The 15,290-nt window shown below is 52.1% G+C and overlaps 1 protein-coding gene across 8 annotated transcripts in view; it reads right to left on the bottom strand.

The window, feature by feature from the left end:
• Positions 1-15,290, bottom strand: part of LOC111854258 (ephrin type-A receptor 10) — a 102,534-nt gene that overhangs the window by 23,057 nt on the left and 64,187 nt on the right. Inside the window, exon 4 of one of the 8 annotated variants that reach the window (XM_023832050.2) lies at positions 8,535-8,698. The exons of the other annotated variants lie outside the window; for them this stretch is intronic. Within the exon in view, the coding sequence (XP_023687818.2) occupies positions 8,535-8,698 (164 nt within the window). The remainder of the gene's footprint in view (positions 1-8,534; positions 8,699-15,290) is intronic. 8 annotated transcript variants of the gene reach the window in all.

Below are 15,290 nucleotides of genomic sequence, written 5' to 3'. Positions count from 1 at the left end.
AAATACTGAAAACTGAGAAGAGACGCGTATGGTAATATCATCACGAAAGACGAGGGGGAAAGTAACAGATATCTCCAAGAGGAACAGAAAAGAGTGATATTAATTTGGTACTGAAGCCCTGAACAGCATCCCTCAGAGCAGGCAGATACGTACTGGAAGTGATATAAGCATCAAAGCGAGGGTTCCGGACCAGAAATACCAAAATGACAGCATTATGTAGAACAGGCCACAGGAACACTGGAATGTTCCGGCACGCAGCTCCGACACCAGAAGCTAGGGGAGGCAGCTGGCAGTGTGCACCCCCTCACTGGCAGCTCAGAAATAAAGCCAACCTCACCTTATAACCCCAACTCCTTCGCAGTAATGGATGTGAATAACCCTTCTTCAATTAATCAATTTCGTAATCCAAATTAATTGCTTTGCTTGGAAGAATGGCGCTGTTGCTGAGATCATGGCACCAACCCCCTCCCCCCCTCCCCCCCCGCCTATAACAGCCCATCGATGGCCGGGTTCTGTCCTCACAGGACTTTCTGAAAACCCGCCAGCACCTTCACCCCCCCCCCCTCCCGGCATCTACAGGCCGGCAGACAGCACTGTGGGATGATGTATCTTGGGCCGAAACCCCGGCGACCCTCGCGGTCGGAACGCCGCACGTATCCCGTCTGCGGTAGCGGAGCCGGAACGCTGAGAGAACATTCCGCAGGGTGACCTTGGACTTCCCCAAGTTCTCACTGCCTGTTCTTTTCTGTGTTTGTTTCTGTTGCTCTGACACTGACGTGGGAATGAGGAGGCGGAGGTGAGGAGCAGAAGTTCCATCTGTGAAGAGTTTCAGCTGCTGGTTCCAAGGACTCCCCCAGGGAACAAGCCTTCCTGACATGAAACAGGAGGCACGGATCAAAACCCACGTTCACGTCGCTTCAAACAACTTCAATTTCTCCAACAACCATTATCGTGTCGCTAAGCTTTTACCGTATAATAAAAGATAATGGGTCTGCCAGCCAGCTAAAGGCTAATCGCTCTCTGTTATGCATTTAATTAGCTACAGAAATGGCAGGAACAGGAAAGACACCCGCCCCGCACCCAGGCGATGTGCAGCTATGCAAGCCACCAAGACGCTGCATGCAAAGGGGACGAGGTGACACAACGCACAGGTGCCACAGGGCTCTGCCGGCACAGTCACAAACGCATCACTACAGCCGCCAACCCCCCAGTCCTGCCAGTTCTCTCACTTTATCAGACTTATCCAGTCCCTGAACTGTTTTCTCATAACTGAGCCAAACTCACGTACATCAATAAATCATGGGGCACTTTATACCGTAAATGCAAGCAATAAATTGTTTCTGTGTGCTTCTGACAGAAGGTATTAATGAATATTAATAATTCCAGGGAGGTTTGCTTCGTGGGGGGGGGCGGGGAGTGACCCGAACAGCCTTCATTATTTCATGCCGTAATTCGGCGCCGCCTTTTTCCTAAATGTCAGCGCGGCGGTACAGGCCAGCACGGGAAGGGGGGAAAAAGAGAGGAAAAAGAATCAATAATTCATGACATCATATTCAGATCGCTGACTTCATGCTGTTAATTCTAATTTATGAAAGCCCCGCTAACGAATGAAATAAATCCACATTAACGAGCCGGTGAAAGGTCCAGTTCGGAGACGCTGCCCAGTGTCGCATGACAGCGGACGGCCCGCTCTCCTGAGTCACTCAAGTGCTTCATTATTAAGTTACATTACTAACATTAAAGAGCCTCTCTTGGAGTACCTCGGGGGACGGAGACCCGTCCGGGGGCTAAACAGGAGCAGTGACAGGGCCCTTACGCTTGTGTCACCTCCCTCCATCCCAGCGGTCCTTATTCCCAGGCCAGCCCCCCAGGAGCAAGCCTCCGACCTCAGCAGGAGCCATGTGATCTGCTCCGGCCAATCAGCTTGCCCCTCTCCTTTCCCTCTGTGCATGTCCTTGGCTCTCCCCTGCCCTCCCCCATGAGGACTCCCTTTCAGCAGCATACCCTCCGTCACTACACTGTCACTGTCAACTCCGAAAGCTGCCATTCTTCTGGCCACTGTTCTAGCTGAATGCTGGCTCTTTTCTGCTGGCTTTGTCCTCCATCATCCATTCTTTCATTCTTCTCTCCTTTCATGGTCCCTCACTCCTTCCTTAACCAGTGTGTCTGCCTCCTCTTCATATAAAGGCAGTAATTTGATTTCGGAAGTGAGACCGTGGATTTGGGCAGCTGCCCGCCTTCCACGCCCCAGGACATCTCGAGGTGTGCCTACGGGACTCCCCGCCATTGCCACTCCTAAATTATGTTTGCTGTTTGGCAGGCTGCGGTTTCTGGCAGTAAGCTGTAAACCCAGAGCTGCAAGGTTTCCCCAAACCAGCGCTTTTGGGCTTCATGTAATTCAGTTAATCTTCAGGCAAGTTGCTTCACCAGCCTCTGAAAATTAACAACACATAGCTGATCTCAGAGCAGCTCCTGGCATACTGTTAGAGGGCAGACTTTCTGTCATTATTTAATTCTGTGGCTACACACCAGTGGCATGAACAAAGGACTACACAGAGGAGTCACCACCATGATCATCAGTGGACTACACAGAGGAGTCACCGTCACGATCATCAGTGGACCACACAGAGGAGTCACCGTCACGATCATCAGTGGACCACACAGTGGAGTCACCGTCACGATCATCAGTGGACCACACAGAGGAGTCACCGTCACGATCATCAGTGGACCACACAGTGGAGTCACCACCAGGATCATCAGTGGACCACACAGAGGAGTCACCGTCACGATCATCAGTGGACCACACAGTGGAGTCACCGTCACGATCATCAGTGGACTACACAGAGGAGTCACCACCAGGATCATCAGTGGACCACACAGAGGAGTCACCGTCACGATCATCAGTGGACCACACAGTGGAGTCACCGTCACGATCATCAGTGGACTACACAGAGGAGTCACCGTCACGATCATCAGTGGACTACACAGAGGAGTCACCACCAGGATCATCAGTGGACTACACAGAGGAGTCACCACCAGGATCATCAGTGGACTACACAGAGGAGTCATCACCATCCCCCGGGAATCACCCACAGGAGTCATTCATACAGCCATAAGCACTAGCTGGCCCAAGGCCCTCGGAGCCATACTGAGATGCCTCTACACAGACCCCTGATGAATTCCAGTGCTCCTAAATCACCCGCTTGTCCATCAGCGTTCACTCGCCCGCCTCGCTGCTTTAACGGCGGTACGGTCTGCTGGGCACGTCTCCTGAGAACACACCCCCCCCCCGGTGGAGGGAAGAGCACATGGGGAGACCTAACATCACTGCCGTAATCATCACCGCACACAGGGAAAGATCTGCTGCAGAGCGACCATCACTGCCCAACAAGGGGGCCTTTCATTTGCGCACGGAGCCCTGCTCACTAGTGACCCCCACTGCGCGCACACACACCTGCACTGCACCTGGGTGCAAAAGGGGCAGGGACCCCCCAACATGCTAAGAGATGATGTGTTTGACTGTGTGCAGTGTGTGCTACTGTTAGCTGCAGACTTAGGAGCTGGAGCTTCACTGCTGGCTTCTCCTGGCACCAGGACAGGCTGCAATTTCTCAGCCACCCCCCCAGGAAACGCTTCTCAGCATATCGATTCACATGTAGCACCGCCCCAATCCCACCACTAGCCCAGCCCCCACTAAACAGAATAAAATACACCCTTCATTTGCATCTGAACCACAAGCGGCAGCATTCGAGTAGGTGTGTAGGTGCATGCGTGCGTGCAAGCGAGCGAGCGTGCATCCATGTGTGAAGCACTTTGTTTGCATTTAAATGTCAAAGGCATTTAGCGCTGCTTGCGAGCGCCGGCCGATGGAGCTCAGCGAGCTCAGGCGGCGCCAGGGAACAGCTTCAAGCGGCCGCGGCCGAGCCGGAACATTCCGGGCTCAGACACAACCAGCTGCTGAATATCTCAGGTACATGAGCAACAGAGCAGCCTGGCCCAACCAATGGTGCCTTCACCAGAGTTACTTCAGTGGTGGAAAATCTAATTAGGTGTCTGCTGCAATAATATTTAAATGACCCCCCCCCACCAAAAGCAGACTGCCCCCTCCGGTGTCTGACAAATAACCTATATAACCGTGACCCATAACATTCTGGGATTTTTTTCTTCATCCATGTCAGTCAGCTTCCCAGAGGGACTCTATTAAAGAGGTAGCATGTGGCTCTTTGAATTAGGATGCTGTGCATGCAATCAGAAGGTCGCTGGTTCAAATCCTGGTAAGCAGAGAAGCCATATCGCCAGTGGACCCCTGAGCGAGGCCCTTAGACCCCAAGCATCACTCTCACCTGTGTATGTCCCATAGGAGAGAGCTATGTGAAAACTGAAGCATTCCAGTACACTCAACTGGTACAAATGGCACCCATCACCACGGCGGAAAAAAAAAATTAGGGACGGGCCGATCCACATTTTTGCCAATACTGAAGCAGATTCCAATACAAGTGCGCTTTTTACTTTGATAGTTTAATATACTAAATATATCATTTATACTTTATATATTAAGAATATTTTAAACTAGTAAATACAGATGAAAAAATGTATGCCAAAAAAATCTTTAATTAGGCTACTACAAACATACATAACATACTGTTCCACCTCGTTTGAACGTCTTGTTTTAGAGGCATTTGCAGTTCAATATGAATATCTCCCTGGAGAGGATATGCACGTGGCGAACGCTTAAAATGCCCCACGACGTTTCCCCTACTGGCAACAACGTCACTTACACTAGCGACGCTCAAACCATCCGCTGCTTTTCACATATTAGTCGCGCTGCACAATTGCGTGCGCTTTCTTTAGTGGGATTTTCCGATAAATGCTACTCCCACCTTTCAAAACTTTGTTTTCACAAAGATTGCAAATCGCTGTGCTAATAGTTGTTGTCAAAAGCGTAAAATACTTCCAGATTGTCGCCATTTTGTCTGATGTCGTTACGCTCCCCCTACTGTGAAGGGTATGTGCATGACGTCACAGCAGGCAGAACTGAGTGGCAGCCTTAGTGTTCAGCTTGAATGCCGCAAAACACACGTCTAAAATGGGGAAGAGCCGTCGTGTGACTGACTGTACAAAGAGATTTAACACGAGACAGGAATGATCTTTTTAGAGTAGATAGAGAATATCGGATCAGTACATCTCTAAAAAAACACACACATGATTTTCCACTGAACTCCTCAGTATTTCCCCATGTAATGGATACATTTATATTCACATGTCTGAGGGCAAAGATGAAAAAAATGCCAAAAATGTTGACATTACATTGGGGACAAAATGTGACAATTGAAGGTCATAAAATATCCCGTTATGTGAGAATTTGCATAGTTATCATGCAGAGGAATCAATTCTGAATTAAAATTTTAAATATTTCCTCATCTCCAAATAACACGGGGCCATTTAAACAAAAAAAAATGTGCAATAAAAGACTGTAAAGCATTTAGCAATCAATCCTGCATACATAGCAGTCCCTCATTCCAGCAAAAGGGCTATTGTCATTTTAACTGGGGGGAGGGGGCGTTTCAGCACAGTCCCCTGGGGGGTGTGACCCTTTAGCTGCAAGTATAAAGGCTGCCTGCACATCTGTTAAGAAGGTGGTTTCTTGCGAGTGCTCTGCAGGAGCACAGGCCGGCACGACGCCCAGGGGACGAGGCCCAGCGACCCGCATCTGACGCATAGCTGACCCCCCCCATCCGAATGGCCAGCCCTAAATCTCGAATGCGAGCCTTATGGCTCCCAGTCAGACACTAATCTTTGGAACGTCCTTTTAGAGAAAATCAAGGTCAATAGACCAATGGCGTCAATAGACCGATAACAACATCTGCAAGGTGACCCCCAGTGGAGAAAGCAGGGACAAGCACATGACAGGAAGCACTTCGACCCCCAGACACCTATGTGTTTAATTACAGTCTTCCCCCCCCCCCCTATGAGCAGTACAGTGACTCCTAATCAGCAGCCCGCAGGTCTGGCCTGCAGTTAGGCTCATTCGCTCGCTCATCGGCCCACGGAGATCAGACAGGGACAATTAGCAGCGTTTGTCAGGCCGGCTGCTGAATCTGAAATGAGGCGGCCGCACAATCAGGCCAGCGATTAAACCGTGGAGGTAACGCGCCTCGTGACCTTGTTGTGTAATTAAGGCCCCTTGCTCAGTTACTTCTCCCAGTTTTTCATGTTTTAATTAAGAGACACGCTATCACCGCGTGTGTCCGTGAGCACTTACCCCCTCCCCCCCTCCCATTTTAACCCAAGTACATCCTGAAGATTTCAGGCCTACACAAAGAGCACAGGGCCACTCTGACATTGTACTCATGGTCGAGGAGGAGCACACTGCATGGAGCTCTCCAGAACATTCCAGCTTCTGTGGAGCGTTAAGTACAACAAGAAGTGTTTGGGTTTTTGCAGATTATGGCCCTTAACGACCTACAACTCACCAGCTATACAGCTATGCCTATATTTAATGCCATGTAACAGAAGTACTCAAATCTAACGCCCCTCGGTCTGCAAAATTTACCCACCAACGTGGCTGATAACATCTGGAATTTGTATCTTGGGGAAAAACAACTGACTACCCCTGCTTTGCAATAAAAATTAAATTCTATTTCGTTACGGCCACGTAGAACACATGGACAAGGTTACTCATCGAGGCTGCTAATTCTTTGAAACCAAGATGGTGCTTGTATCGATTGTTTATTGCCATTTTATCTGATGGCATTTGCATCCTGTATTATGAAATTAGTTAGCAACATGGCAAGTAATCGTTTAACCGGGTTTGCCCCGGGTCCTCTAGTATCAGGGCGGTATGGTCCACACCGGGGCCCCGTTTGCTAACTGTAATGACAAATGCAGGCAGACAGAGGACCAGCACCAGGCTCATAACAGCAGCTCCAAACAAAGCCAGCGCTTCTTCTGCCCCTCTACCACCAGTAGCCCTAATTTTCCCACAATTACCATCTGAAAATTGTGCCCCCCAAGAAAATGGCATTTTATTGGTTGGCCCAGACCCCCGACTCAAAAACAATCAGGCAGCAGGGGGAGCTGATGGGCCCAGTGACGGCCCGCCCACATGAACGCGAAAGCTTGGCGTTGCTCTCCTGGCAGGACTGTACCAATCTGTCCCAGCACTAGGAGGCTCTCTGCCACAACCGTCAAATGGCTCAGGCGGGGTTTGGCCCGGATTTCAGCCGTAAGGCCGTCTGTGCTTAGGAGGAGCACTGACAGCCTGGGCATCTATGGATCCCCATGTTCATATAACCCCGCACCCTCTACCCCGCGCGCGCGCTCCGTCCCCGCACCCTCTACCCCGCGCGCGCGCGCCGTCCCCGCACCCTCTACCCCGCGTGCTCCGTCCCCGCACCCTCTGCCCCGCGCGCTCAGTCCCCGCACCCTCTACCCCGCGCGCTCAGTCCCCGCACCCTCTGCCCCGCGCGCTCAGTCCCCGCACCCTCTGCCCCGCGCGCGCGCTCAGTCCCCGCACCCTCTGCCCCGCGCGCGCGCTCAGTCCCCGCACCCTCTACCCCGTGCGTGCGCCGTCCCCGCACCCTCTACCCCGCACGCACGCTCAGTCCCCGCACCCTCTACCCCGCGTGCGCTCAGTCCCCGCACCCTCTACCCCGCGCGCGCCGTCCCCGCACCCTACATACTCTGTCCCAGTGTTTCTTCCCTAAATGGCCCACGCTTTGCTCCGTGCTCTGAATGCGTCTGGGTGTTCCCGAGGACTGGTTTGAGAAACACAGCTCTACCCCACACGCTCTGTCCTCACATCCTCTTTCTCCTTGCAATCTTATCTCCACCCTTCCTCTCTCTCCACCGTTCTGACGCTCCTGTCCTCCAAAGCTGCCCATTTACTGCTGCCCAACTTCTCCCAGCCTGCTGACCAGAGAGCATTTCGCACCTCCTCAGGGGTCGGGTTAGGCTCTCTTTTCCGCGCTGTCGGAGGCTCAAAGGCCCGCCTCCCACGCAGCATGACCCGCACATGCATCAAACGCGGGTGCTCCGATCGATCTCCTCATTCCCCCTGCAGCTGCTGCGCTCAGAAACAGGCTTGAGAGGAAGGTCACGGGTTTAAGTCCCAGAAAGAGTCCTGCTACTGCACCATCTCGGCAAGGCGCCAGGATGCAGATACAAACACGCGTGTAAGTTTCACAAAAGGGCAAAATTATAAGCGCCATTTAACCTTAAGCACGCATACTTTCATAATGAATATTCTGAAGAGTTATGATTTCATGCAATTAAATGTGCAGATTAATGGAAATCTGGCTTCTGCATAAGTTTCATTAAAACACCATCAAATCAAACATATGGAAGCTCAAGAATTAGCATAGAGTGCAGAAACATTCTGAGAATTATGCTCTTCCTACAATAGTTTCCTGTGTGGGAGAGCAGGACTTGAGTGAGTGAGGAGGTCACTGATCTGTCTGTGTGTGTGACTGTGTGTATCACTTAAAACTGCATAGTGCAGACCACATAAGAAGCTTTGAAGTACCTATACACACCTGCTCTACAGCTGTGGGCAGCACTAAAGCAGAGAAGGTGAGCGAGGTCCAGGCAGACCGGAAATGGCCAGGTTGCAGACCCCCGGGCCTCATTCTCAGGCTCCTCTGCAGCATCACTGAAGAACCAGAGGAAGGTTCTACACCTGCCATGCCTATCCGTTCTCCTGAATTGTTTAGAAACCCCCCATGGTCAGATCAGACCACAGGCAAAGGCACACAGTTCACACAGACCTGGCAAGGCACATCTCTCTCTCTCTCTCTCTCTCTCTCTCTCACACACACACACACACAGATACACGCAAAAACAATGTAATCCAAGATGCAAATATGTTAAATGTCCTTTCTTGCCTAATTTGGTGCATATCAGCAGCACGCAGGTCTAGCAGGATCCAAAGAGAGTGGAGAAACAGCCAGGAGGTTGTGTGTGCGGGTCACGTGTGCAGCCCACCTGGGTCATACCCCCGTTATGCTAAAGAGAGACCAGCAGCTAAAGACTCAGCCAGCTGGCACCACGCCAACCAACAGGCACAACAAACAATCGACAGCTTGTTCCATACAGAGAAATGCTGAAGGGCGAGGGGGGCAGGCCCAGAACACACAATCCTCTGTAACGGGGCCCTAACAACACTGCTGAAGGGTGGGGGTGGGGGGCTAGAACACACACCCAGCTGTGACGGCACCCTAACGACACTGCTGAAGGGTGGGGGTGGGGGGGGTTAGGCCTAGAACACAAACCCTGCTGTGACGGCACCCTAACGACACTGCTGAAGGGTGGGGGTGGGGGGGGTTAGGCCTAGAACACAAACCCTGCTGTGACGGCACCCTAACAACACTGCTGAAGGGTGGGGGTGGGGGGGTTAGGCCTAGAACACACACCCCGCTGTGACGGCACCATAACGAAACTGCTGGAGGGTGGGGGTAGGGGGGTTAGGCCTAGAACACACACCCTGCTGTAACGGGGCCCTAATGACACTGCTGGAGGGTGGGGGTAGGGGGGTTAGGCCTAGAACACACACCCTGCTGTAACGGGGCCCTAATGACACTGCTAACATCGCGGCTGAATACCTCCCATCAGCCACAGTGCTAGCGCTCCAGTGCTGCTGCTCATGCACATGCATCACAGTGGTACCGCTGCTAGCCAGATGGTACTTGATAGTAGTGCTACTAACACAGCTGCCCCTAACACTAGCCATGCGGACGTCCTGTGCAAGCGTGGTCCCTCACCCTTATCTCCTTCAGAAGCTCCACCACCTCATGCACATGTGGTGGTTCACTGCATGCAGTCACCATGACTGTCAATGTGTGCTTGAGGCTACGGGCTCCACAGTTGGCACTGCGTGGGTAACAGTGTGCGGTCAATGTGACCATCACTGTGTGCTGAAGTTATGAGCTGGAAGCCATGCAGACAAGACCACCGATGCGTGGTTCATGCCATGCGGTCGATGGGACCGACGCTTTGTGCTCAAGATTAGGGGCTCGACCCCACACGGTCAATACGGCTGGTGCTGTGTGGTTCATGCCGTGCGGTCAATACAGTTTGCGCTGTGAGGTTCATGCCGTGCGGTCAATATGGCAGGCGCTGTGTGGTTCATGCAGTGCAGTCGATGTGACTGGCACAGTGCACTCAAGGATACGTGCTCGACACCATATGTAACAGTGTTTGGTCAACATTCTGTGGTCTGTTCCTCCAGCATTGTGGTGAGGCTATAACATGCTAGGGTTACACCTGGCACTGCTCACACACACACATACACAATCATGTGCATGCACGCACACACACACACACACACACACACACACACACACACACACATGCTCACGCACACAAGGAACAGGGCCAGCAAAGGAAAAAAAAGAACACATATTGCCGATCTTCCTCCTCTCTGCTTTTTTGTCTCAGAATCTATGCCATACAGTAAAGAAGGTATCGGATTTCAGCCGTAAGACTGTCTGCGCCGATTTGTGTAGAGGACAAGTAAAGGGTAAAGACATTTGGCCGCTGTCGGTTGACCTGAGTCCTGAGGGAGACCCGCTAAGGTAGGAACTCGCCCCAGTCATCAATCGGGACCAGCAGACCAACTCTGCTGGGGATGAAGCCAGCGATTGACCTGGACGACTCTGACCGGTGCAGGGCGAATGCACAATCATGAGGAGAACATCACAGAGGCCTCCAGCTCGTCCACCTGAGGCCGGAGACGTTTCTATGAAGCTGAAGCTGGGAGAGGTGACAATACACCACCCTACTGGCTCCCAGAGAAAGATATCCGCACATATCTCTCTCTCTCTCTCTCTCTATCTGTACATCTCTCTCTCTCCGCACATCTCTCTTCGTCCTTGTTCCAGCCAGTGAATAATTAAATTAGAACAGGAGCAGAAGTACACATACACACACTCGTAAACAAACATGTACAAACCGACATGCATACACACAAGGATGAACAAGAACTTCCATGCACGTGCACACACACACACACACACACACATAGCACACACATTCGTAAAACAAACGTGTACAAACCGAGATGTATATGCACAAACATACACAGAATACATGCACATACACACAGATTCGTAAACAAACATGTACAAACCGACATGCATGCACACATGTGCGCAGAGAGCATATGCAGGGCTCCCAGTTAATGGGCTCCAAGCCCTGCTGCCCACGTCTCTCCTCAGAGGTCCAGCGTGTCACGGCTGAAAACAAACAGATCAATGGCGTCCATCGCTGGCCCGGCCGGCAGCGCAGCGGGAAACAAGCCCTCGCCGGATGTCCGTGCCTGAGCCTCTGCCACACGTCTGGCAGCCCGGCCCGCCACACTCCACAGGTCCTCTGAAAAGCAGCAGCCCCCAAGGCTGAGGTCCAAGCTCTCCCAAAAACACAGATGAACAACTGCGGCCAATACGCAGACTAGCTGTGAGGGTCCCACAAGCTGAAATGACATACACGATATCCATACATACATCCATCCATCCATCGCCTGTGCCGCTTAACCTGCACAGGGCTTTAGTGAGCCTGAGGCTGATCCCAGGAAGCACAGGGTACTGGGCAGGGGACACAGGGTAAAAGACAAGGGACACGGGGCAAAAGACAGGGGACATGGGGTACTGGTCCAGTAAGCAATAGCGTAAAGCACTGTAGGGGAACAGGTCTGCAGTTTGGTGACTGTGGTGACATTTCCTGTGCAGTGGCTTGAGCTGTGACATCTAAATCCAGGACGGGGGGCGAGGGGGGGCTGGTAAGGGGGCACTTGAAATGGACAAAACTGAGAGATACTGACCAGCTCAGACAAGCAGATGGACACAGGCTGGGCTCGGCAAAAGGGATTACAGCCCTGACAAGAATCAGGTACACAGACGGAGAGTACGATCCGGGCACAGCGCGGGGGGGGGGGGGCATGGAGGTTGCACTGGTCTATTACACGACCATGATCTATCATATTATTAATCAGTAACAATGAGGTTCCTTTATTTCTTTACGTTATCTCAGTGTTTCATCTCTGTAGAACATGTCCGTTTGATGCGGACTTCTGAGCAGAAGGTCACTGGGCCAGGTCCTCACTGCTGTAGCCTCATGCAGGCCACGGAACCACAACATCATCAGCAGGAGTAGCCTCGCTCTGCTCGTGTTACCCGAGCTGTCGGCCAATAAGAGGGCTCCTCCGAACAAGGTCAGGTCAGTGTCTGTGTGTCCCCTGTATGGTCACAATCACAGAGGACAGCAGCGGAAATCCGGCTCTGCACACCCTGTGGTACTCATTTCAGGCAGAAGGATTGATATCCAGCTCCCACAGATTTAACGCCAGTCGATAGGCTGGTATCACACAGAGGACTTTGCAGGATGAACCGCATATTGATGCAGTGACAAGGAGCAGAATTGACTGCCATTCTCTTCATCCAGTGCCTCTTCTAGCTGTCATGACAAAAAAAAAAACAACGACAAAGAAAAACAGCAGCAGGTCCAGTGTGTATAGCCCAACCAACCATTGTCACGGGGCCGCATCGTCAGAAAAGCCCAGAGATAAAAGAGCAATTTCTTTTAATGGTAATCTGTGTGCCTGTCCTTTGTGCACAGCAGAAGCCTGGGAGAAATCCCACACACTCTGATGCTCCAGGAGATACCTCCATTGTGCCCTCAGAGACAACATTTCGATCTGAGAGCATCTTCACCGGCTCGAGACGTTATCTGTCAGAGAACAATAAACTTATCTCACGGATCACTGCGGTGTCACCGCCTATAAATACCGACATTTGAGAGCACAAGCGTGCTTGTTTACAGACTTTTGTGACCTTTTTTTTATTTCTTGGCCGTTTGTTTCCATTGACGACATGTGCTTTTGCTGTAGGACTGCAGTGAGGAGAATGTGCCCACTGCAGATCATTGACTATGGTGCTTCCTACACTGAGCTCCCACAATAAGATAATCTGTAACAAAGAACATACCATGGTCAATAAACTACAAGACACTCATTCAGCCCTCTATTCATTCTACTGCATATACGCACTTAAAGCCTGAGAATACTCAACAGCTCTGATTGGCTGCAAGGGGCACCCTGAAGACATGTGACTGCTGAGCTGGCCAATTATATTGATCCTGAAGCAGAAAACAAAAGGGTTTCCTGGCAACGACTTTAAAATAACAGCAGCCCAGTTCTCCTCAAAAAAGCATGATTCATTGATCCGGACGGACACACACACACACACACACACACACAAGGCCGCACATACGCACCAGCACTAACACACCCCTTCACATAAATGCTCAGCCACACCAGCAGAACTAGCAGCAGACACCTGTGAGCCCATAGACTAACATGCCACCTACACGTGTGCCTTTCCTGTTCCTTCTCAGATCTGAACTGATGTCAGCATCTGTACAGCACACGAGTCATTCATGTGGACACAAGGAAAGGAATGCTGACAAAATTAAACTGAAAAGCGGGAGGGAGCAGAGGTGCAGGTTCGGGAAAGCTGACTGCACAGTGTCATCGTAACCTGCAGGCATCGTCACCGCGACCCGCCGGCACAGCGTCACCCTGAAGTACCAAAAGTACGATACCTGGTGCGGTGGAAAAGCACCCTGAGTCAGGAGCACAGCGCCTCCCTCAGCACCGGGGCCATCACAGACACACATACCTGCTGGAGGTGTTAGCGGATGCACTCACCACACAGTCAGGAGAGAGTACCGTCTTCCTCTCCCAATCCCCGGCCCACGCCACCTGCTGGCCAGGGCCAGGGCCACACGCCAGGGTGAAGCGTTTCCATGTGTCACTTTCTCAACTGCCGAACTCCTCACCCAGCGTGAGATTCAGAACTTTTAATGGGAAAAGTCGAGTCCTTATAACCCGTCCGAGGAGCGCTGCTCCCGTCACGGCGAGGTCCAGTACGACTCCGCCGCCGTCACGCACCGGAGAGCATGCCAGTGTCATCCTCAAAAGCCCACCCCCCGCCCGCCCTGCATCTCCAAGTTCTGCCTTGCTGAGAGGAGAGGAAGAGGCGCGTAGGAGCCAGAGCGATGACCCCCGCAGGCACCTGTTCAGGATTTATGGCCCATCTCACTCCCCCCCCATGCCCCACACCCCTCCCCAGCATTCTCACCCCAGTGCCTCATTCCTCAAACTCGCACTCGACACCTGCAGAGCAGGGGGCTCAGGAGACCCCAGGAGCCCTGTTATGTTATAGGACAGTTACTGAAACCTGAATTACCAAAGTGAAATACTGGGTAAAGATCATATTCCAAATTCCTCTGGACGGCAGCCTCAGCTAAGAGGCTGTAATAATAGTAATAAGAGAGGAGAACGGAGATCGTGGCAACTCAGCATTAATGCAGCAGTTATACACGGATGAGCGGATGAATGGATGGATAGACACATGGGGGGAGGACCGGAGATGCGAGGACACCCCAGTCCAGATAAAGCACCTTTATGCAGCTCCACAAATGAGCTCAATAAAGCGGTCAAGTGAGATGCAGCTGGACCACGGCTGCAGTGCCCTGATCTGTCAGTGACCAGTGACACACAGCCGGCACGGGCTTCAGCACGTTTACACACGGACCGGACCTCACACTGGCTTACGGACACCATACCCGGCACTAAATTTCACCCCTCGGGACTTTGAGCCTAAAATCTCTCTCCACGCACCTCCAGGAGAAAGCAGGGTGGAGTGAGTGTGGCGGGATTGGAGGCTCAGGGGGGGTATTCACCACACGCACTTTATGTCCGTTTTCATTTAGCCCCCCAATCCAGCTATACGTGGGGGTCACATGATCAGCCGGCACTCACCCCAAAACTTACATGGCAGCCTGAGTAAAACAGGGACATGCAGGAGGCAGCCGGCACATGCAGCAATGGCAGACGCTTAGCCTTTTAGGTCACCAGGAGGAATCCACCTTCCCTCCTTAACAGGCAATGAGGCTGGCGGCTCATAACGCATCCAGACCCGCAGGGACTGACACACACCCCCGGCCCAGGGAGGAGCAGGCCGAACTGGGTCCCTGCATAGTAGCTGCACTATGCAGATCTATGGAGCACCCAAAGCAGAGGCAGATTGATGTTGCAACGGTGCGGGAAAATGCGTCGGCAGTCGACTGAACTCGTGTGGAACGAGGAGCCTCGACCTGCACGTGACAAACTCCTTCAGTGGAGGAGGTGTAATGAACACAATGAGCTAGTGCCCGGGTACGAGCCTGAGACACTCAGAGGCTGCAGGGCCCTACAGGCCTTCTGGGACGGTGGGCAGCTCCTTCACACATCGATC

This window comes from Paramormyrops kingsleyae, chromosome 23 (assembly GCF_048594095.1).
Source record: "Paramormyrops kingsleyae isolate MSU_618 chromosome 23, PKINGS_0.4, whole genome shotgun sequence".
Lineage (NCBI taxonomy): Eukaryota > Metazoa > Chordata > Actinopteri > Osteoglossiformes > Mormyridae > Paramormyrops > Paramormyrops kingsleyae.
The sequence above is the reverse complement of the archived record's forward strand: the minus strand, read 5'-3'. Positions and strand labels throughout refer to the sequence as shown.